Source organism: Gymnoscopelus braueri, assembly GCF_963280865.1.
Source record: "Gymnoscopelus braueri genome assembly, chromosome: 17".
In the NCBI taxonomy this organism is placed as follows: domain Eukaryota; kingdom Metazoa; phylum Chordata; class Actinopteri; order Myctophiformes; family Myctophidae; genus Gymnoscopelus; species Gymnoscopelus braueri.
In genome coordinates, this window is record NC_137617.1 from 26,419,785 (window position 1) to 26,444,051 (window position 24,267).

The following is a 24,267-nucleotide window of genomic DNA, read 5'->3' on the forward strand; positions in this document are numbered from 1 at the left end:
AATGATATTATTCAAAGTTATTTTCTTAATATTCAATGTTCTCATTTATTAATAATAATATTAAAAATTGTGTTCCATTTAGGATTTAGAATAATTTCCTCTCATGTGCCCTGCACAGTAGGGAAAGCATGGCATGATAATTATTATAAATAATTCTGATGCAAGATTCTGTACAGTATTTCATGATAAGGCCATTGATATAGTTGGTTAGTAGCTTATAATGCATTTGCAGAATTGTCTACATGTGTGGGTGCTGGCATGCATGCTAATTACATTCACTGAATAGGAATTTATTCAAGCCTTTGCGTGTGATTTGATTTGTACAAATACTGATATTGATATATGGCCAGCGATTGTGATATCATACATGCTAAACAGATAAGGTAGGACTGTGAGCAAGCATCGGTAAACATAAGGCTGTGCTGTCTTTAAGAGCGAGAGCCTGGCTAGAGGTGATGTAATGTGTTCTCAGACAATGATGTCATCGACTGAGACACAGCAAGGATTTAAAGTGACAAAGGCGTTTTTGCAGGCTCTGTGCAATCCTGCATCAGGCATGGCCACAGAAGAGTTAAGCACACGGGTGTTGGAGTCCAGGGGACCATCATTAGGGGAAGAAAGAATCCTATTGATGAAATGAGAGTAAATTATACACGTGTTTCCCCCCGCATCACTTCATATCTGCTTCACTAATAAAAAGAGGCCAAATATTCCAATTGAGTAGGTTTATGTCAGACATATGTCTTGTATGTATGTTTATTCATTTGAGATACAAAACACAATGCATAGTTGTTAGTGAATATAACAAGGGTTATGCTGCTAAACATAATAATTTTACATCCCACTGCAATATCAGTGTTAATACTTTGTGTTAGATAGTCTATTATATGAGAGTGGAATGGAAGTGTTAACATGAACAATATGTAATTTCACTGCTATTGATGACTGCATTTCTTGGTCACTGTAAACTGGGATAACAGCAGGATATGCATATATAAGACTTAAGACTATTTGTTTTATGCTAATTCCTTACAAGCCAAAAAATAAGTATGAACACTGTTGGAAGGTTTCAAGTTTGCCAATGATGCCAAACATTTCCAAGGTCCTCTCCAATAATATGATCCCATTTTTACCATCAAATTCTGGTCCAATTTCATTCAACTCTACTTCCTTAATAGGCTTTTTGTTTTTAACTTTATGAAGCACTTAATCTTGTTCTTGTCCTTCTCAAGTTCATTTAGCAACAAGCCTTCATAAGCCCTCATCCCTGTTGTTCTACAAACTTGTCCTTAATACTGTAACTCGGGGCTTTCCAAAAGAAGCACTCCGGATCACCTCATAAGAAGAATTGGATTGAGTGTCTTCCTCTTGGATCGTCTCTTTATAGCCATCACATAAACTGCTAGCTCTCTTCATCACTTCTGGTTTTTCTTTGTCCTCTTTCTTCTCTGCTGATCGTGTTCCTGCACTGTCTTTTTCTCTCATCATTGAGCATTTATCTGAAGCCTGATCAGAAACGTCCTGATCAGAAGCTCCATTACTGGGTTCCTCCACTACCAACGGTTTCTCCTGCCTTTTGCTGTCATCGACACATTCTTTGTCAGGGATGTCTTCATAAATGCATAGATCTTTCACTGGCTTGACTGAGGTATTTGTCATTGCTTGGGCAGAGGGGCTGTCTTGTCTGTTCTCATACGTTATTGTTGAATCCTGGTGTTTGTCAATGTGTGAGAGGCTGTCTCCATTATCCTCCAATGATGCATTTACACTTTCGGAGGACATTGGGAGGATGGAATCTTGAATCTGTTGGTCACACGGTGTCATATCACTACAGGTCTCTTCTTCCGGCGCAGATTGCTTGGCTGACAGCTCTGTTTCACCTTCTGACTTGGATGGTGTCGGTACTTTTGAGGTTACATCGTTCTTTGTTATGTCAGAGTCTGAGATGTTGATGTCACACGCAATCTTGTAGAAGAGAGAATGGTTCTCTCTCATTTTCTCCAGACTTTGACTGACCATGGACGAGAAGTCGCTTGAATCGGCCACAGAGTCGTGGCATAGCAGTTGGCTGTTGATGTTTGATATCTCCTCATCACACAGCGGCTCCGAGCTGTGGTCCTGCAACGGTATGAACCCATGCCACTGATTGGTGGAGAGAAACCACTTGGTTCTCAGATTGGCGGCCGACAAAGTGCTTTCATCACAATCATTTGGGCCTTCTTCGTGCTCTTCCTCTTGTTTATAACTGCCTCTCATTCTAAATGCTTTGCCTTCATCTCTCTGGTGGACAGTCATAGATGAGAGATAGGGTGAGTCAGGGTGTTTGATTTTATGTCTGGCAACCCCTTTCTTCCCACTGTTACCTTTGTGCTGTGCTTTGTTTCCCAAATGACTTTTAAACTTTCTCATTTGTCCGTCTCCTTCCTCTTCGTCTTCATGAGAGGTTCCACTAGAGGTGCGAACTTCTGCAGGGCCATACTCCTGAGGCCCGCCATCACTATCACAACAGCTTCCAAAGCTGTCATGAGGTCCAGAGTCTGAAAAGCAAGAAGGAGTTACATACTTGTATTAATTATGTGCTCACAAGTTGCCAGTCAGTGTCAAATACTATGCTGCCTCACTTACAGTAGTATATAATGGCCAACCAATGTGTTTCCTGGTTAAAACTCTAGTGACGGTATATAGCACATTATCTGAGGCAGACTTTTTAAGCAGCGGACCCCAACATTTATTTTCATTTGGCCCTGTGATGAACACTTTGGTTTAATTTCAATTAAATGTTTAATTTACACACACATTGCTATATATGTGTCCCCATCTCTCCAGCTCTTTAAGAAATAGTAAATACATTTTCAGGTGGATTGCCAATCTCTTCCAATCAGGTGAGAGAACACATTTATGTAGTGTTCCAATAAAAAAGGTGTCTGCTCATTTATTTATTTATTCAATCACTTCCATTTTCAGTTGTCTATCATGTATCCTATACGAGTTCTCTCTCCTCATTGGATTAAATAGGTATCCTGACCTGAAAAAAATATTTTTGGGCGGTGTAGCCGCCCCTATAAGTGGGGTTGGGACACCTCATTAGTACACCCTTCGCTGTACTGTGATTGGCTCATAATTAGTACACCCCTAGCATTAGTACACCCCTAGCTGTACTGTGATTGGCTGACTCTATTGGCTGACTCTATTCAGCCTGTGATTGGCTAGCGAGACACATGATGAAATTGATAACCTATAAATAGGACTATGCACTTAAAAACTTTTTTTTTTTTAAGTGAGCTTCCATCACTGTGATGACCACTGTGATGACCACACCGCCCACTTCACACTGGGTGTGATTTTGGGCGGTGTAGCCGCCCCTATAAGTGGGGTTGGGACACCTCATTAGTACACATTTGCTGTACTGTGATTGGCTCATTAGTACACCCCTAGCTGTACTGTGATTGGCTGACTCTATTGGCTGACTCTATTCAGCACTATGATTGGCTAGCGAGACACATGATGACATTAATAACCTATAAATAGGACTATGCACTTCACTTTTTTGTGAGCTTCCATCACTGTGATGACCACACCGCCCACTTCACACTGGGTGTGATGTTTTGTTTGTTAAAGGGCTGGAGATACAGGGAGACCCTTGGCTACCTGTATATAGCAACGATTGCGATATTTAACACTTATTTTTTTACATATAACTTACTGCACATTTAAATGTATATTTATAATAATGACTCATACACTCATATAATCTTTTGTATTGTAGTAAACTCTAATAAAACTGATTATGGCCTCCAGGGGTCCAAATGGACACGTTTGAGTCTGTAACTCTGAGAGTGCACAAATGGAGTGCACTCTCAGAGTTAGAGAAACACTGAGGATTTTACAGTGTAGATTGGGGTCCCTGAGGAAAAGAAAATCGAATGGGGGTCCGTGGCCATAATTCATTTTGGGGGTCCTTGAAATGACAAAGGTTGAGACTCACTGCACTAAACAGGGCTTACATCCTCCGATTGAGCCAAAAGGTGAACGCCCAATCAAGCTATCTGCTACGCCACTGGACTGCATTCTATAACTTACTTATGGTATTATTGTGAAAAGAGTACCTGACGTATCCCTAGTCTTTCTAGGCATGTCATTGGTCAGGGTACGGGGACCCTGGGGGAGTTCCCGCCTCTCCCTCTTGATTGGCAGGTGGCCGGGTACTATAGGACTCTCTCTGACTGCACTGAGGGAGAGAGGGACGGAGACAGAGACACATACAGAGAGGACACAGAGATTGAAGATCATTTAGTCATTTATGTTAGAGTCATATGATGCATTCATATCTACCATGCATGCATTATTTTGCTGATGCACACAAAGAAAGAAAAAAAAAACAGTGTCTTGCCACAGTAAGAAGCCAAGAGGATAATCCTGCACACACATTGTATTGCTATACTTGCGAGGACATCAACATTTTAGGACCGTGATTTTCTGAATGCCAATTTTTGACACTTTAACCATAACCCTATAGCCGAACATAGTCATACTGTAGCAGATCTGCTGGTAGAGCTTGGCTATTTTTGGTGCATGACACTGGTGCGGAACTAATAATAAATCGGTCATAAATCAAACACTAATCCCTTAACCTAACCTCTGAATATCTAATCCCAACCCTATAACTCCAACCTGAATCTTTTCAGGTTGAAAAAAAACAACCATTCTCTTGTGAGGACCAGGAAAATGGTCCTCACAATGCTTATTTCTCAAGTTCTACTATACTTGTGGGATAATTTGTCCTTCACAAGCATACTAATACACACACTCGCACGCACACTCGCTCCATGGATCTCACCTCCGGATCACTCTCTCCCGTATTCGCTCCACGCGACGGAGTTTGGCTTCTCGTTGCTCTGGGGTCAGACATTGGTCAGGATCCAGGTCAGGGTTCAGGAGGACAGAGGGCCTTCCTTCTACCTGGTCAAAAAAATGTTATTAGACACAATTGACCATGACATGCTGCACCCCATAGTATTAAGGTGCACAGAAACACTTACGGGTCCATTTTTACAATCTCAGAGTTAAACTATAACACAGAGGAGGAATGCAAATCGTCACTACATTCGGTAGCAATGGTACTAGTGACTATTAAAAGACACATTTTTACGGCATGGCTCCTCAGTGGCGAGCTGTCTAGAGACAGACAGACAGACAGACAGACAGACAGAACCTCTATCTGTCTCTGTCTCTCTCTGTCTCTCTCTGTCTCTCTGTCTGTCTGTCTGTCTGTCTGTCTGTAGCTTATTTCTTGTGCAAACCGCCATCATGTTTTATACTTATTTATTACATCTTATAATGGCAATTATAAAACGGGGCTCTGATCAGCTTGCCCAATTTCGGAGTCACACGTCATGAATACAGTACTGTGCGTCATGACTGATTTCACAGGCTGGCCACATGAAGTCTGAGATCCACATTGGAGCCACGTTCCCGTGTGTCTCCAAAGATCCACATGATTCCATTTTTGAAGACTGAGACACTGAGGTACAGTAGGATAAACACTGGCAGGATGAAATGAGCTAAAAATAAGCCCTCTGAACAAGCAAATCTCGTGGGATCATCTTGGGGACTACTTTGCACCTTGCATTCTTTCTCTAACATCTTTAAAGTCACACTTCACATGTCCTAAAACGTACTTGCTCGTGGGCCCGGGTCCTTGGACTCTCCGTGGGCTCTGCCTCGCTCACATCAGGCCAGCGGTCTTCCCTGGGGGGCCTAGTCATGTTCTGATGCTGCCTACTTGCGTGGGGACCGCGCACGTGATCACTTCTTTCCGAGAACCAGCCTTGATAACACATCGTCTCTGGCTGTCGCTGAGTCTTGCTCAGTGGTTTCTTGCTCTGGTCGGCCGTCCTCTGCTGCATGTCCAGCGGGACTTGCTCAGGCAGTGGCGTGGCCAGCTCGGCCGGGGGGTCTTCCACAGACACCCGTCTGGCCACGAGCGACGACGGCAGCACAGCTGTGACGACACGTGTCACCCTCAGAGGAAAGGGCGTCTGTAGGGAAATTACACATTGGAGCACGATTGTAATTGGCAGTAAGAGACTAATTGTTGCATTCGATAATGTCGTAATGGCCATTCAGTCACTCATACTGATTAGCAGTGGTGGACAGTAAAATGTTTTGAGTATCTATACTTTACTTGAGTATTTTTTTGGATACTTGACTTCACTCCACTACATTTCAAAGACAAATATTGTACTTTTGACTCCACTACCTTTCTAGGAAGGGAAAAAATACATTATGAACTGAAGCCGTATTTCACATAGCAGATCTGCAAGCTCACAATGCGTCACATTGTAACATGTTGTGAGCTTGTAGATCTGTTATTTTCACAAATATTTATATTTTTCAGAACATTTCTGGAAAATCTCTGACATTTTGTGGAAATGTTTAAATTTCAGTACAGCAATGCATTGATATTAAAAGAAAATGTACTTTGTAATTTGTACTTTTGAATATTTAAGTATTTTAAAAAGTAAGTAGTCTACTCCAGTACTTTAACTCTGTTTGACAGAGCAACTTTCACTTGTAGTTGAATAATATTTAACCAGGAGTATCTATACTTTGACTCAAGTACTGTTGAATACTTTGTCCACCACTGACAGTAAGAGACTAATTGTTGCATGTGTTAATGTGCTAATGGCCATTCAGTCAATCATACTGATTAGTGATTTGGTCCGACCTCCTCTCTGGGATCTGAACTTTGACCCGGGGCCTGCTGGGTACTGTGGCTGGGGATGGGCGGCTTCTTCCGATTGGACAGCCTGATGTCCTGGTTTCTCTTCATCCTCTCAAGCTGCTCCTCCTCGCTCATCTTTGCCTTCTGGGGAAGAAGACATATAGAATCCTTAAGCTTGGGTTTCATACTTAGTTGCATGCAGGTGTCGTGCACCACAAATAGCCAATCTACAAGCTCACAACATGTCGCGTCGCAACGCCTTGTGAGCTCGTAGATCGGCTGTTTTCGGTGTGTGACACCAGCGCACGACCAAGAATAAATCAGCCTTTAGAATGCTAATGTGAAACATATATGAACCCTAAATGCTCGCTTAGGCAGTGCCAACATTCTGCTCGCACATCGAAAATGGCAAGACAAGAATGAGCGCGCTAGCTGCAGTTCCACATCAGATACAGACAGTGTGTGTGGGGGTTGGGGTGTCTGTGTTAATAAGTGCGTGTGTGCATTCATATGTGTGCATAGGTGCCAATGCGCTCGCTTCCTGCTTCCATGCATTTGTGTGCATGTGTGGGTATGTAAAGGGGAAGAGGGGGTTGGGTGATAGAAGAGAGAGCCTCAGAGAAGTTTGCTTCTACCTCCCCCTCTTGTCTACAACGGGTATTGCAACATGCCCTAATTGCAAGGAAGATGAGGGAAATCAAAGAATTGGAATTTGGCTGTGATTGCAAAGGGGGGGATCAGCCTGACTGCTTCTATATTTGGACCGCGCTGGATTGCATTGCATGCATCCAGATATAGATAGCAAGTACACAGCAAAGACAATGGAGCATCAAACCTTGGTTGATTGGATGGTGGCATCTGGTGTGGTCCACCTCGAACTACACTGGGATTCTGAGAGAAATGCAATGGGAACCGATGAGAAAGAAGGAGTCAGAGAGGGGGTGGCGGGGGTGGAGTGGGTTGTAGGGAATGATAGAAAGATAGAGAAATGTGGGTGAGGGAGGAAAAAATTAGGGTGCAGTTCAAAACAATGTAGCATTGGGGTGCGCAAATTGCTTGATTGAGTATCATCACAGAAGCCTCATGATCACAAACTTTTACATACTCACGATGATCCAGTTATACTACTATATTGATATTAAATAGTAAGTAAGTAGCATTGGGATCTGGCATTTCCCGAGCCATGTAAATATTTCTGTAAATATATCTTTTGCTGCTACTGGAGCTTTTACCGTTATGTAATGTATTGTAATGTCTTACTGATGAATTTAGTACAATGGACCACAATGGAAACAAGCCCCTCTGGGCTTTTTGTGTCATCCTTTTAGCAGAGTTTTCTTGACTGTACTGCCGTACTGTTATCAAACATGCTAATAAAGTATTGAATCAATCAATCAATCAATCAATCAGGGGTATGGTGAAGAGCCTATGAGGCAGCTTGATGTGCAAGCACACCCCCTGGACATGACGCTATATGTTTCAGGGACTTACCCCCGATCCAATCCTTAATGCTGAGTACCAAGCAGGGAATCACTGGGTACCATTTATATTATAGTCTTTGGTGCTACTCAGCCAGGGATTGAACCCTGACCTCCCAATCTCAGGGCGGACACCACAAGGCCACTGAGCTGGTTGAGTTGGCATTTCCTAATGATGCCATTTGATATCTGTGCTCACCATACATTTCTCTGTGTGTTCTCTCACTAAGGAGATCAGGATGGCTGTTCCCTCTTCTTCTGTGTAGAGGATCAACAGGGCCGCCGTAGATACCCTGAAACGCAGACACAGAGAAACAATGCAGTGAATGAGTATTTTTCAAATGTGGACAGTTCTTATACAGATCTATACTCTCTCTTCCTGGAGAGATGCGTCGCATTGTGAGCTTGTAGATCGGCTATTTTCAAATGGCCGAAATGTACAGGCCTGAAGTGGTTAATTTATGTTTTGTAATAATAATCAAAATCTACAAAGTAACTAAAGTTTTCAAATAAATGTAATGGAGTAAAAGTAAAAGTATTGGAAATTGGCCTGGGCCGTAGCGTGACGGTCCGGGCACCCTAGGCTGCAATGCCAGCCTGACAACGTGTCGCGGGTTCGACTCCCGTTCCCGACGACCTTTGCTGCGTGTCACCCCCTATCTCTCTCCCCATTTCCTGTCAGCCTGCTTTCACTATCCCTCTCTAAATAAAGGCATTAAAAAAAAGTATTGGTACGGAAATACTCAAGTAAAATACAAATAGCTCAAAATTACAGTACAATTACAAGTACAGTACTTAAGTAAATGTACTTAGTTACTTTCCGCCACTGGGTATGCGAATGTAAAGAGCCCGTCTACAGAATATTTCACACCAATAAACTTGATTACATAGATAATGGAATGAACAATTAGTCGAAGCATCTCTAATCCATACCTCATAGGTGGGGTCGGTCCATCCATGTCCATGATCCCTGCTCTGACTGCATTCCTGCACTTCCTGAGGTAAAGGCGGTCGGGCTGGTGGCTCGTACTCCCCCTCCTGCAGGAGTAATCATTCACTTTACTCCTTTTGTTGCAGGAAAACGTCAGATAAACATGGCATTATTGCAACCGTCCATCGTCAGATGGATCCATCAGGTTGCGTCCGTGTACAATGAATACGCACTGCACAGCAGTGGTTCTCAACATCAGGTCCAGGAACAATGAGTGAAAATAGCTGATCGGCTATTTACACTACTTCTACCGTTTTTTTAATGTATTTTTTATGAATAATTGTGAATTTGTTTTTACATATATATTTTTCAAATAAGAAGTAAAAAAAGGGATGTTTACTCGCAAATCGCAACCCATAAGAATGTGCCCGCGACCCACAAATGGGTCCCGACCCACTGTTTGGGAACCGCTGGCCTAATGCATATGAAACTGGGGGGTCGTGGGAATTGGAGAAAGGTTGAGAATCGCTGTTGTACAGTACAGTATGTCTGTATAAGACCTACAGTACCATTGGCAGTCCACTGTGTGGCCGGTTTGTGGGAGAGCCAGGGGACCCAGGGTGGGGGGCTGTCAGCTGGAACGCTGAAGGGGGCACTAGGACACAACAACAACAGAAGCTCTCAATGTTGACCGTAGAATTTATGAATTAAGAATAATATAATTTTCATGCTCACCTCGTGTCAATAAATGGCAATCTATCCAGCCACCCATAGCTCTATCCATACACATCAATACTCACTGAGATGCCTCTGTAGTCCTAGAAGGAGGCGGAAGTGATCCCTGTTGACCTTAAGGCCTGCAAGGATGTCTTCCATCATCCACAGCTCTCTCTGGGCATGAGACTGCTCCTGGCAATTAAACCAAATGTTACCAACATTAACCCTGGTGTCCCTATTTTGGGCACATTTTCTAAACATTTCAAATATTCATTAAAAAAAAGTAAAATATTTTCCCAAATGCCCCCAAATTCCCCAACGTTAAAAAAAGGTTTTAATTTTTTATGTTACATTCAAAAAAAAAAATTGAACATTGCGAAAATAGCCGATCTACAAGCTCACAACGTGCCACGAGGCAACATATTGGGAGCATGTAGATTGGGTATTTGCCCTAAAATGAACGGCATAAGTGGTTATTCTGGTTAACTGTATGAATGCATTTATGCCCCTGTGATTGCTCATATGTTGTACATCTGTACTGTGAGTTCATTATCTATTATAAGGGCAGAGAAGCGAGGCACACAAACCACCAGACTTGGTCCATTAGCTGAAATGACACAGGGTTGTGAGTTTTACCTGTGGCATTCCAAAGTTACATATGTGCTGAAGCTGTGACCGAATAACAGACAGTTCGCTCTCCATCCTCTCATACTGGCTCCATACCCGCTCCATTTCCTGAAACCAAAGAAAGAAAATCACGTTTCTAAAGGTGAAACTGCGAGTGATGTATCTACAAGCAACACACCAAAACATGTCAATCCAAAAAAATAATCATCTTCTTCAACTCTATTTTATTTCCCCCTATTTTTTCCTAATTTAGTGGTTATGTCAATTCCCTGGTGGTTGGTTTGTTAGGGAGTGTGTGTGTACTGTAGGACACAAACACGTGTCACCTCTGATAAATGTGAAGCCACTTCTCTTCACCTGACAGTGAGGCGTTTCACCGGAAGAATGCAATGTATGCAGACTCTGCAGAGGTACACGCTTATTCTCAGTTCAGTTCCCCCACTGAACAGTTTCCTGACAAACCTATAGGAGTCACTAATGCAGCGAAAGAGATCACTCTCCCTGCCCGGCTTCCCTCCTGCGAACACAGCCAATTGTAAGCTGGATGCACCGTGGAGGATTTGAACCCTTAAGACTCCACAGTGGTGGGCAGGAACTTTACCACCCAGGCTGCACCCAAAATAAAACACGTCTTCACATTGTTTTCTGCAGTCCTTCTCATACAGTGATACGATAGGCCCTCTCACTGCACAGCAGAACTAAACTGTATTTTGACAAAGCCGTTTGGGTTCACCGCTCCAATCTCACGCACCAACGACACATCACACATTCTGGCCCGGATAGTGACCAGCTCCTCCTGGAGCAAAGCCTTTTGGGTCAGCGCTCCTTCCTGGGCACGTAGACCCTGGCACCTCCACTCTTCCAGCTGGAGTCTCGTCATCTCTAAAGCACACTGGACACTGTCCTGAGGAAGGGATGCGGAATTGGAAACGGTTAACAATATTTACCAAAGTGAGGAAAATCAGGTGGCAAAATGGAAGCAAAAATGGCCCTCTATTGCGGTTTGGATGCAGTGTGGGAAATTAACAGCAACTACTAGGGAAAGTTTCTGGTACATTTTGACAACTCTAAAAATCATATTTGACTAAATACAAAATTCAGTAGGGTTCATCCTCTGGGGAACATGAAGGTGCACACCAAATTATGTCCAAAACAGATACCTTTCAGGAAATGGGGGAAAAAAATGTCACGCTACTTTTGCATGACACTGTCATGACAAAGTTTTAAAGGTAGGGTAAGTGATTTTCTTTGGTTAAAATAAGTGTAAAATAGCTCTATATTCTGATAGTACTCATTGCTATAGAGTGTTTGTTCAGTAAAAGGAGTCTCCTTGTCTCTCCAGCTCTTTATAAAACAGAAAATGCATTTTCGTTTCAGTTTCAGTTTCATTTTATCCAATCAGGATAGAGAACTCAATCAGGATATAGATTAAACAAGTGAAATTGGAAGTGATGACACTAAGAAATGAGCAGGCAAAATTGGAACTGGAACACTATAAAAATGAAGCTTAAAAATGGGTACTTTCTCCTGATTGACTGAGATTTTGACACCTACCGGAAAATGTATTTTCTGTTTATTAAAGAGCTGGAGAGACGGGGAGAGTCCTGTTACTGAACAAACACTCTATAGCAATGATTACTATCAGAATATAGTGCTTTAACCTTTTAACAAAATACTTTTTGTTTTAACCAAAAAATATCACTTACCCTACCTTTAAATATTACATTTAATTTTTTTAAATAAAAATAAAAAACATAAAAAGATTAATTGATACAAGGTTTCTGCCCGATAGCGACTATTATATTTGTGTATATCAGCCATTATGATTATTGTATATATAATAGGTGCTTTCATGAAAGCAGCTTTACTAATGTTATAATCTTAAACAGTGGAACCAGATACTGACCTTATCCACTTGTAGCTGGGCCAGCTCGATAGACAGAGACTGTAGCAGCTTGTCACACCCACACAGCCTGGTCAGCACCGCCTGAAAAATAAAATCAATTCAATTTTGCAAGAACGGTCCAAAAAGAAATAACTAAACTGCAGTTTTATCAAGTGAATTGTGATAGCCTTAGAAGACAAAAAATAAACCGTGCACAGTAAAACTGTCAGTGCTAATGTATCTGTAACCAAGAGAATGTACTAATGTTGTGCATGCTCTGTACTGTACATGAAGTTAAACTGAAACTGGAGAGTTTACTGTATGAATGAATACTTACATCTGCATCACTCTCAAGTGGCCTGATTGGAGGGGTTTCCCTTGGGTCAGGTTTTGGAGGCTAGAACGTATCAAGTTCATTACTTTTCCCGCAGCAACACTATTATACGTATAAGCTTCTTGTGCTTCTCATAATAACAGTGTTGATTTGTATTCGTCAGTCAAGTTGTCACTGTAAATACCTATACCTACAGTATGTGCACACAGCACCTTATGTTGAGTGTTTTGAGTATGTTGCAAGAAAGCAAGGAGTGAGCCTTTTTCTTACAAAAGGTACACAACACTTTAAGCTTCTAAATATCAAAGACAACGAAGCAACAGTATTATCAATGCATATCCAGGTATTATCAAATGAGTTTGATAATACATTGTACAGTGATCATTACAGGCTCATTTCATAACAGACAATCACATATTTCAGCTCAACAGCCTGTTGCAGCAAATGACACATGCAGCACAACTGTAGTTATGTTAAAAACAAAGTTAGATTAATTCCATTTAAGCAAAAGACAGACGTGAGTGTTTAATCATGATTGTAGACAACAGACAATGTATTATTTATTAGTGACAAAAAATAATGAACAAATAACACTTATTTTTAAATTCTGAAACATTTTAGATTTTTTTTTGTATAAAAGGTTATTACTCACATCCTATAAAAACAGCCACCAACTCAGTCACGGCCTTGTGGTTAGAGTGTCTGGCCTGATATTGGGAGGTCGGGGTTCAACCCCCGACTGAGTTATTTATATCAAAGAGACAATAAAAATATAAGTATATTACCCAATGCCTCCCTGCTTGGCACTCAGCACCAAGGGTTGGATTGGGGCTAAGTCCCTGCAACATAGCCTACTAACTAGCGTCATGTCCAGAGGGTGCACTTGTACACATCATGGCTGGGGAATGTACTTGTACATCAAGCCGCCTCACGCTGCAGAAATAGAAGACAGGGCCACAAGGCTCTAGAACAGCCTTATTCCTGAGGCTATTTACTTAACTTACATAAAAAATGGATCCGGGACACAAAATGCGTCACGAGCGCCCCTATGTTTGTGAAAATATTACATGACTAAACGAAAGGCACCAGTACTGCATGTTACATGCAGGCATTGCCCTGCAACACACCGCTGACATATTTTTAATACATACAAGACCACACAAGTAGCTTCTGACAGAAAACAACAGATGTTTTGAGTACAGCAAGACACCAGACATTTGACAGGATTTGCAACGACATGAAACAAACAAAACAAACGAACAGCACATTGAGATATGGGCAATACCATAGACGGCGGTAGCACACAGACAGACATATGGCTGCGGTGATGGTGGTGGTGGTGGTGGTGGTGTTGTGGTGAGTGAGGAGCTTGTGAAGCTCTCGTTGATGGGGGCAAAGGGGGCAGTAAGTCTGTGTGAGCCCCTGTGGAGCACTGCTGAAGAGAGACATAGGATTCAAATAATAGCACATGAGAATATAAGTTAAGAGTATTTATAGGATTGTTGAATATGACTACAGTAGAGGGGGAAAATAAAAACACCACTCTGCAATAGCATAACAAAACAAATACAAAATACAAAAACAAAACATAAATACAGGAAATGAATACTGTACGTGTCTGTCCATAGCTAGGTTTACTAAATAATTGTCGTGATCACTATTAATATTGTACTGTATGTTGATGATTCGCTGTGTGTTCAGTGTCCACAGTATGCCTACCTTTCCCAAAGCTCTTCGCCCACTTGGCACATGAAGAATGGAGGTATAGGTAGGTGTAGGCTATGGAGAATTAAATAGAATAAATAAATAAATACATAACTGATACATACTAACACATTTATTAATTTAGAATTTTAAGTTAATCAGATTTTCTTTGTAAGAGAGGGTAATTCACTAAATACTGTATATATAAATTATATAGAATAGTCTTATTAGAAACATAATCTTGTCTCTTATAACAATTTATTTATTTATGTCAAGTCTTTTATTCTTGTGTTCAACATTATCAGAGAAATCAATTAATTGTTTTGTTGTAGTGGTATGGATTCTCTCAAGGTGATCACAAAGAAAGACGACCTCTGACCTTGCTGAGATTTTGCCACCTTTCTGTGCCGGGGGTGTGCGGGGTGGATTTGAACTCTAGCTTGGGTGAGCCAGGAACATAGCACAGAGTCTGGGGCATCATCGACGGGTCATCATGGGGTCGGATGTCGACCCGCCCCACTGGTGTGTGAGGTCGCGACCCCAGCCGACCTCCCGGGGTCAAAGAACCTGTTCCCATGAATTCCGTTTGCCTGGGTGGCGTGTGGTGGCCGGAGGCGTAGGGGTAAGAGTCCTCATCATGGCCTGTTGGACCATAGCCTCGTCTTCTGCTGAACTCGGGGGGACTGGGTGTGGTGGGGGAGGGGCTAATCAAGTAAAAAGAAAAAAGAGAGAGAACATTATTTCAGACAATTTCACCTTAAATAAACCAGTGGTTCTCAAACCTTTTTGAACCTTTCAAAAGAGAAGATTTGTGTTAAACTTTTTCTAAATTATTCCAAAAATGTTCTAACATCTCACGATTTTTTGAAATAGCCAATCTACAAGCTCACGATGAGTGTTGTAAATAGCCGAAGTATAAAATAGGGCTAAAGTGGTTAAATCGATTTTGATTCTACTGTAAATTAACTCATTTAGCTGGGGACCCCCTGGAACCCCCTCGAGGACCCCTGGAGGTCCTCAGATCACACTTTGAGAATCATTGAAATAAACACTGTGTTGTAAAGGTTCACGGTTCACTTGCTCAGGATGTCTGGATGCCATGTCTACCTTTCACGCATGCCGCGTCTCCCTCTGTCCCTTTCTGCATGCTGCGTCCCCATCCTCCCCCCGGTGAGGTGACTCGGTTCACTCAGCGTCCTGCTGACGTGCCTGGCTTTTTGGGAGAGCCCGTCTCCCATGGAGGAGGACGGACGGAGCTCCATCACTGATTCACTGCTGCCACCTATCTGTGTGAAATCGTGATAGCTCGAGCAACGTCTGAAAAGAATCAGAATCAACTTTGCTGTCACATCACAGGTTTACAGGTGTAAGAAAAGTGGGTGAAATTTTATGTTGTGCAAGCTCCATCATTTTTGTTGTTTTCAGAAAGAGAAAAGAGAAGATAACAAGGAGAAAAATCAAACAGTAAAGAGAAAAACATGTCAAGGAAAGGCAAAAAACTAAGATATCTATTTAAACATACATACAGTAGCCTATGTACAGTATATGAGGTTAGACATAAGGTGCAAAGAGGCTCTATGCACAGCAGCCATATTGGAAAGAAATTGGGCCTCTTCCTTACTTCCTTCACAGGTGTTACCAATGATACTAATGAAGGTTCCATTTAGCACAGTGGCTCTCAAACCTTTTAATTTCAAGGACCCCCATACTGTAACTCTGAGAGTGTACAAATGGAACCAAATGGCCCTTACGCGTCCATTTGGTTCTGTTTGTACACTCTCAGAGTTACACACCTGTAAGGGGCCATTTGGAACCCCCTCAACGAACCATGAGGGTTCACTTTGACAACCACTGGTGTAGCAGAGTGTTTCCAGTGAGCCAACATGCACAATATCAGCATCCTGACTCTGTTTGACCAGAATGGAACAGAGCCTTCATTAGTATCATTGGTAACACCTGTGAAGGAAGTAAGAAGAGGCCCAATTTCTTTTCGATATGGCTTCTGAGCCTAGTGGTAACACTTCGGTAAAGGAGGTGAGGAAACGAGGGCACCTTTAAAAAATAACTTATCACATGGCAACATTTCCAATTATGATTATATTTTTTTACGTAGTGATAATCCAGTGCATCACACATGAATGCTTTCCCCACTGAATAGCGTTGTACTGCACCTGCTGAGGGAGCTGTCAGACTCCATGGCAGCAGACTGAGTCAGAGCTCGGACCCAACCGAGCATGTCCTCCTGAGTGTCTGCACTGAAGAAGTACGAACGCATTCCCTGATGCACCACCTATAGAAGAGGATATAACGTTTGTTCAGCACTTCATCAGCCTTGCACCGACCAAAAGGAGTTCATTAACTTAAATAATGATAATTACATGCTTGTACCTTGAAGGTGTACTTCCTGTTCTTGCACTCTCGTGGTGAGCAGAAGAGAATGTTGTAGCTCGGAAGCGGGATGCTGCCTAATACAGATTCTTCTCTACTGTCTGAGAAGGAACAGAAAATAATTCCAAAATCAGATGAATGAGCCCTTTCCAGACGTGATGCTGTATGGTTCCTAGACCTACCTTAAGGCCACGTGTCCACCAAAGCATTTTTTTTCACAGCTGAAAATGCAAGGTGCTCTTCTAAAACACTCACCCCAAATAATACGTTTTCAACTCTCCTGCAGTAGATACAAATGCCAGAATAGACGCTCAGCGCCTCGTTCCACTGCTGACATTTATAGCTTAGTGTAAATAGCGGTATATAGTAAAACAGACAGTAGTTTGACTTGGGCTAACCTATACAGGGGTCTTCAACAGGGGTCCGGGACCCCTAGGGGGTCCTCAGTGTTACTACAGGGGTGGCCGCCAAATCTTTGTTTGATGGGATAATCTTTTTACATTAACCACTTGAACCCTAGCATCCCTATTCTGAGGGAAACATTAGCTGAAAATAGCAGATCTACAAGCTCACAACGCCTCGCAGCGTGGGCTCGTAGAACGGCTATTTTCGGCAATGAGGTTTAGAGGGTGTAGAGGGAAGAAAGGTGTAGAGGGAAGAAAGAGCAGACTAAGTACAGAGTGAAACGTCAAGTTTACAAAGTATTGGTTGGTTAAATGTCCGAAAATACACATTAACATGAATCCAACATACACTGATGATGGTGCTGTCAAACAAGTCTATGAAGCTATCTATGAAATCTATGAAAAAGTTTAATCTGCAACACAATTTTATACAATATGTGGAGGGGGTCCCTGCTTCATCTCTCTCTCTCAGCTAAGGGGTCCTTGGCCTGAAAAACGTTGAATACCCCTGATCTATAGTACTCTGTCTTGAAAGATTAGTACTAAAACAGACAGTAGTTTGACTAGGGCTTACCTTTGTAGTAAAACAGACAGTAGTTTGACTTGGGCTTACCTTTGTAGTAAAACAGACAGTAGTTTGACTTGGGCTTACCTTTGTAGTAAAACAGACAGTAGTTTGACTTGGGCTTACCTTTGTAGTAAAACAGACAGTAGTTTGACTTGGGCTTACCTTTGTAGTAAAACAGACAGTAGTTTGAGAGGACGAACCATCTTCTCTTCCACAGCTTCAAGCCACTGCTATCCTACAGAGGGAAAAAGAATGATCTCTGAGTGACGTGAGGCCATTCATGGAAAATGTACCATACTTGGTTATACTTTTTCAATCTTAGTTATATTTCATATATTTATGACATAAATCTCTTTCTTACTTTCCTAGAATTACATTAATAATACAGATAATTGTACAAATCCAGTTAGTTGTACAAACTGTCACTTACGTAAACATTACAGAGGTTGCGTTACATTTTTAAAAGTACTGTACAAGCAGCAAAACTATTCTGTATGGAGAAAAGTTATGTAACAGTACTTTTTTACAGAGCCATCCTCTGATGACCACGGTACAGTTGGGGTCTCTTTTGGCAGCCCTACATCTTTTCCCAAATGATTGCAACCTGTCTCCATTGCCCTGGTAGAGGAGGAGAGAATATTTAATAAATGCAGATATTTGTTATGTCACATACTCCCTCACAAAAAAACTACTCAATCTTAAACAAATCAGGTAGCATCCCAGTCCATTGAACATGCATTGCAGCATTCCATTTCTGTAAGCCAGCAGCATGCTGTACCAAAAGTAGAGCCTAGCCGATGCCCAATTTTTGGGTCAGATGCAATCCCAATTTTAGAGAGTCCCAGACCACCGATTACTGATGTTTTTAACTATATTTTGTCAGAAATTGCAAACATTTTCGAAACAATTTGAGAAAGTTAGTTTTGATTCAAAGAGAAGAATTAACTTATAAGCAAACAAATACATAAAAACATACACAAATAACCACTTAAGCTGTATAAGAAATAAATACAAAAACTGATCCACAAGCTCACAACGCATCAGTGCAATGCATTTTCAGCTTGTAGATCTGCTATTTTTGATCGGGACCCATCGGCGGCATAATTGCAGATACCGATGTCAAACAAGTCAAATAATGGCCAATCGGTCGGGCTCTAACAAAAAAGCATACACATATTTGTTCTCATTGTAACAAGATAGCCGTGCAAGCAAATAACAAACTTTTTGGACAGGGAACGATATGGTAGCCACACTGGATGCTTGGCTTACTCTGTCCTGGTCCTCCATTCTGCAAAGGAATGAGAATATCTTTTTAAATTATAGGTCATCATTGAAGATAACAAATGTGGTCATAAAATGGTGTTAAAAATAAGGTAAGGAAAATGAGGTGAAGAGGCTATGTATGGTAATACAAAACCATCATCATCAAGAAAACCAATGACTGGAATGTATTGAATGTAGGTATAAAAAAAATAATATATATATTTCAAGTCAGCATCACTCACAGGGCTATTTCCTTTTCAAAATGAATGGACCAATAGAAACGTTCCTCCCTTGTGACTGATCCTGCAGTTTGACCAATAGCAGAACTGCATTTGAACTTTAGAGCTGTACTGTTGGTCTAACTCTCACTACAACTACATGGCCAAGGTGGGTATGAAGAGTAAGGTCATAATTGATCCATCCAATTCAATCAGAGATAATTACCATAACTACTTGGTGAACACACATTAAATATACAATAATAATTTAATTTAAAGTAAAACAGCTAATTAGAAATAATTCAATTGTATTTAAAGGCCCATATAAACGTGTGATCTCTTGCAGTTTAAAACAAACACTGCGCAAATTGTAAGTATACAGTAATATGCAGAAAATATCAGGAAAAGGAACATTTGCATAACAACATGACCAACGTAACTATGACCCTAGAAGTCTGCCTATAAGTCAGAATGAGCAGAATGAGAAGTGAGTCAGGCCTCACCAGTAACCAGACACTGACTATTACTTGTAAAAACAAAAGGTCAGTACAAACCCAGGTTCCTCTATGTTCCTGCAGTCCAATCAATCCTACCAGCACCACTCTGTATCCTCCTAGCATGTACACAACCCAGGTGTCACAGACACGCTACCATATCGTAGAGGATTTTCCCCAGTCAACCGTTCACTCTAAACAGAGAGACCAGCCAGCAACCCTCTCCCAGAATTCTATTCTGAGCCATAACAGGCCATCGTGCATCCCGCCACGAAACGGACAGGTGACAGCTGCATCGCCCTGGTAGCAGGGAGGGGCCTGTGAGTGTGTGAAAACCAATCTGGCAGCAGGCGAGGGGCTGGTATGAAAGACATGCCTCCCTGGGAATGGGTCCCAAAGTGCACACAGCAGACTGGACTGAACTAGACTGCTGAGGGCATAAAATGAAAATAAAAGACTGGTGTTGGGGGAAGCTAGGTGGCATGTCGAGGGCATATGCAGGGTAGGATTTGCTGGTGGGGGATGCCTCTGCTTTTTGTCATTCATTTCTATCGCTATTTTATTGATATTGTTATTTTATTAATCCCTGCTTCTTACATGCAAAACATTAAAAAAGAAAAGAAAAAAAAGGCATCCCTATTTTGGGCAAATTTTATTTTATTTAGTTAAAAAATAGCTACAGTGACCTGCAACCTCACAACACATTGTGATGTGACAAATGAAATTGTAGAGTTTGTATGACGTGTTGAAGAGTGTTAAAGAATTCTTTATTTTTTATGCTGTCAACGCTTGGATGGATCACGTTCCTTCATGTTGGTCATAACAAATTAGAGACTACTACAATTTACAATTTAAGCATTTAGAACAGGGAGCAACTTTGATGATGGAGAGGGAAACTATATTTCCACACTCACAGGGCAACATTGCCTATACTGTCGGGCCATTCTGTCACACAAAAGTAGCAAAAATAACCGATCTACAAGCTCAAAACGCGTCGCAGTGCGACGCATTTTCAGCTTGTAGATCTGCTATTTTTGAATTGGAATCCTGATTTTTTTCCCCCCATTTTTAAATTGGAATCCTGAAAAGTAGCATTATTATTTTTTTCAAATGCATTTAGTTATACTTATGTTAACTTTATGAACTTAAATACAAATACATTGGACATAAAAAAAGACAATCGGATTTTAATACTAGTCATTAAGCTACTATTATATAGACTGAAGTAATTAAAGCGGGTCATGATTGCATGTTTGGAATTGTAACAGCTGAAATCAATAATATATCAGTATTACGATATTAACCTGCGGGCCGCATTAAGTGAAGGTGGGGGCCGCATGTGGCCCCCGGGCCGCCAGTTGCCCATGTATGATTTAGAAGATGCTCTTATCTAAGCAACAAAGGGCAAGATCCGGGACTCCGAGTACGGGGCATGAACCCTAGTCAACAAAGGATCATCAAGTAAATAGAGTGCTAGAAAAGGAATGAGGAGTGCTAGCTAGGGGATGAGGTAGCGTGAAGAGGCAAGTTCTCAGACTGCAATAGAAAATAGGGAATGAGTCTGCAGTCCTGACTGAGGGCAGGAGGCCGGAGGTGATGCCACAGCTTGGCAGCCAGGAGGAGAGAGAAGAGTCTAGGATGCTTGGAGCAATGGCCAGGATGTCGTAGGGAAGGGAGGTTTGTTAGCTGATCTAACTGTGCAGGAAGGGGTGGATCATATCCTGAAGGTAAAGGGGTGCCATGCCCTTGACTGGCAGTTCCAGCTGTTGTAAATTATACTCACTACAACTACATTTCCCATTCTACATGTACTGTACACTGTACAGCTATTGTATTCTTGTCACACACACAGCAACAGGAGCATAGCGGAGGAAGATTCATGAGAAACTTCTGAAACACAGCCCCGTCACCCTCGTGGGTGACAGGGCAATTTTACATGGTTAACATAAGGAAATCTATTCCACTATCCACAACAATCGGCTAACAGTAAGACACTGGAATAAAAGGGGAGACAACAAACAAGCCTTTGTCTAAGATGAGAGCTACAGTAGGTCTTGCGGCCTCACGGCCAATGGGGGTTACGTGGGTGTTGTGAAATATTTGGAAAATCTCCTCCTTAATCAGTGGGAGTCACTTGCTCAGGGAGGAGACGAGTTGAAATGCTAAAGAGCGATAGAGAGGGAGGACAAATGGTGGGTTTGTGCGCCACACAGAGTGTGCTTTGTGGCGACCAATGACCCTGGAGCATCATGTGAAGGTCGACACAGAGCGCCTGAATACATCACACCGCCAAATATCATCCATCTCCATCCAAACACAGGACTACAATGATAACATTTGCATGTCTTCAAAAGTCAACTAAATCATCACTATACATTTAACCTCGATAGGTTAAGTAGTGACGCAAGCCACCCATGGGGCAAGATTTCCTGGGTAGATTTCCTGATGAGGAAATGGGAAACTTGGACACACATTCTATACGTTTTATATCACCAGAGGAAAGTGAAGCTGGGATTTGGGAAACGTAAAAGCTGGAGTGCAATGTCAAAGCTTGATCAGGCTGTGAATAAGCCCCATGAGGTCTCCTATTTCAACTGCAGACAACGGGTCACACAGGGCCAAGCGTACGTAGTAGCCGCTCCATAATCCTGTTAACCCTGGACGCCAGATTGACTAGCATCATCCAGTAATAGTCTCTTCCTGTTGATAGAGTGGTAAATTAAACGGATGAATGGAAGGCATGGTATAACAGGGAGAAAATAAGAGATAAAACTGGGACTACTATGATTTGTTTTCAATCCCATCTAAAACATAAAACAAAATGTACTTACATTACTTACTAGAGGGCTATTATAAGCAAGTACTAAGTATTGTATGTGGCCTAAAACATACAACATATACGGTAAATAAACATCAAAAGTGCAATAAGATTCATTGAAATATAAGCAAGTAAGCAAAATTAGAAAAAAAGTTTATTTGAAATTATCTCTGGTAGCAAACACTTTAAACACTAACCAGGATACGTTGTCATGTGTTGATGAAATGTAAAGATGCCATATTGCTGTACCTGACTAATCGTGGCCGCCTGCTGACTCCTTCATGCTCCATCACTTGGCACGGTTCCTCACAGCATCTCCCCAGTGTTGTTGGCTGCTCTCTTCCTGGCTACCAGCAACTCTCCTGTTGTCCATATGCAATAACAACACTTTTCCTGCTACGCTGCTCCTCTCCTTGCATGTGTTAATCTGCCTTTCTCTCTTTCTTGCTCTCTCTCTCCCGCCCTCCGTTCTTCTGACGTCTATCAGCGATGCTTGTTTGGTGATCTACCTACGCTGGCCGTTGACACTCAATCTGTCTTTCTACCCTCTAACAGTACACTCTCTGTGCGCTCCTTCTTCCTCTCTCTCTCTCTCTCTCTCTCTCTCTCTCCCCCTCTCTCTCTCGCTCCTTCCCTGCTTCTGTTGCTTCTGTCCCTCCCTCACCCTGTCCCTTGGCAGACTCAAGGATTGTGAATTTACATTAATCTCTCCTGCCCTTCGTCACGTTTGATTATCATTTATCTGCTCACATTTTTCCATTTTCAAGTTTGAGTGCCATCCGTATGTATTTTTCTATCATTCAAAAGGAGACATTTGGCTTCTTGGCTGCAGGCAGGGCTACTCTGCTATACAAGCAATCAAAGTTTTCAAAGTTTTATTTTTCTTATCAAAAAGATTTAAGTTTAAAATCTAGAAATTATTGAATGAATTATTAAAATAAATCAACTGTGAGGACACAAACAGTCAGTCTAGCCCTAATAAAACAGTATAACTTAAAGTGATGATAAATTCAGGATATTCTTGCACATAGTCAGCAACTTTCTTGATAAAACTCCCCAAAGGTTGAACGTAAAAGTGATTAATCAGCACACTTTGCAGAAGGATCTAACTCAGTCCAAACTTTCTCATCAAATTCTTCATTACACCCAGCTAATCCAGATGTTTGATAATAGTTGAACAGCCACTATCCCTCCAGGGCACAATAAATAGGAGCATTTCCAGTCATGAATAATGTGACCATGACAAACAAGAACACTGAAAGGAAAAGGGGAGAGCAGATGAAAAATTATGTGCCACTACAGATGCCTCAGGAGGGTTGCCATTATTATTATACAACAGAAAGATATCGGCACTATTTTTAGCACTGCTGTTTGATAAGACCAAGGAAGATAAGAGAAAAGTCATGTCTAAAATTACCCTCAGCACTGCACGGGCACAATATTTAACGTGTCGAGTCGACCTTCTATTTGGGTGTACTGCGGTGTGAAACAAACACCTAATGTGGTTTCTGGAAATCCAATATCAGTGTTATAAAAGTAACTTAGCCATGTGGTTTTGTTTGAGGAAACACCACACCATGGCTTATTAGAGAATATTCAATTTCTCCAACACTAGGATCTTCAGCCATTCCAATTGGGAATTATTTGCAAATCCAGCAATATGGATGGCAAAAGGATTACCGTAAAAAGAAGTAACACGGAGTCAGTCTTAAAT

General features: G+C 41.7%; 1 protein-coding gene across 12 annotated transcripts; it reads right to left on the minus strand.

The window, feature by feature from the left end:
- Nucleotides 1-745: 745 nt before the first annotated feature.
- Nucleotides 746-23,123, minus strand: plekha4 (pleckstrin homology domain containing A4). Of its 12 annotated transcripts, none has more exons than XM_080456290.1 (25): nucleotides 22,803-22,851; nucleotides 19,796-20,165; nucleotides 19,030-19,048; nucleotides 18,280-18,378; nucleotides 17,923-17,995; nucleotides 16,789-16,889; nucleotides 16,572-16,690; nucleotides 15,508-15,717; nucleotides 14,780-15,104; nucleotides 14,416-14,475; nucleotides 13,982-14,131; nucleotides 12,700-12,759; nucleotides 12,384-12,464; nucleotides 11,229-11,381; nucleotides 10,487-10,585; nucleotides 9,934-10,042; nucleotides 9,703-9,788; nucleotides 9,136-9,240; nucleotides 8,402-8,495; nucleotides 7,560-7,615; nucleotides 6,728-6,868; nucleotides 5,679-6,038; nucleotides 4,838-4,959; nucleotides 4,107-4,228; nucleotides 746-2,537 (listed from the first exon to the last, which is right to left on the minus strand). In XM_080456290.1, the coding sequence occupies exons 3-25, from the start codon at nucleotides 19,045-19,047 to the stop codon at nucleotides 1,276-1,278; spliced, it is 4,005 nt and encodes a 1,334-aa protein (XP_080312416.1). In that variant the 5' UTR covers nucleotide 19,048; nucleotides 19,796-20,165; nucleotides 22,803-22,851; the 3' UTR covers nucleotides 746-1,275. The 12 variants fall into 12 exon arrangements, 10 of the variants coding, with proteins under 10 accessions (XP_080312416.1, XP_080312414.1, XP_080312415.1 ...); XM_080456288.1 differs by having other exon boundaries at nucleotides 18,982-19,048; XM_080456289.1 differs by lacking the exon at nucleotides 19,796-20,165 and having other exon boundaries at nucleotides 22,803-23,123.
- Between the last annotated feature and the right edge of the window lie 1,144 nt (nucleotides 23,124-24,267).

Bases quoted from the DNA above. Each gene is read 5' to 3' on its own strand.
- plekha4 (XM_080456282.1), bottom strand. From the start codon at position 22,843: ATGGAGCATGAAGGAGTCAGCAGGCGGCCACGATTAGTCAG. The intron at 16,691-16,788 runs GTACAAGCATGT...CCTCTTCTATAG, and splicing joins ACAGGAAGTACACCTTCAAG to GTGGTGCATCAGGGAATGCG. The intron at 12,760-13,981 runs GTATTGCCCATA...GATACGTTCTAG, and splicing joins GTGTGCTACCGCCGTCTATG to CCTCCAAAACCTGACCCAAG.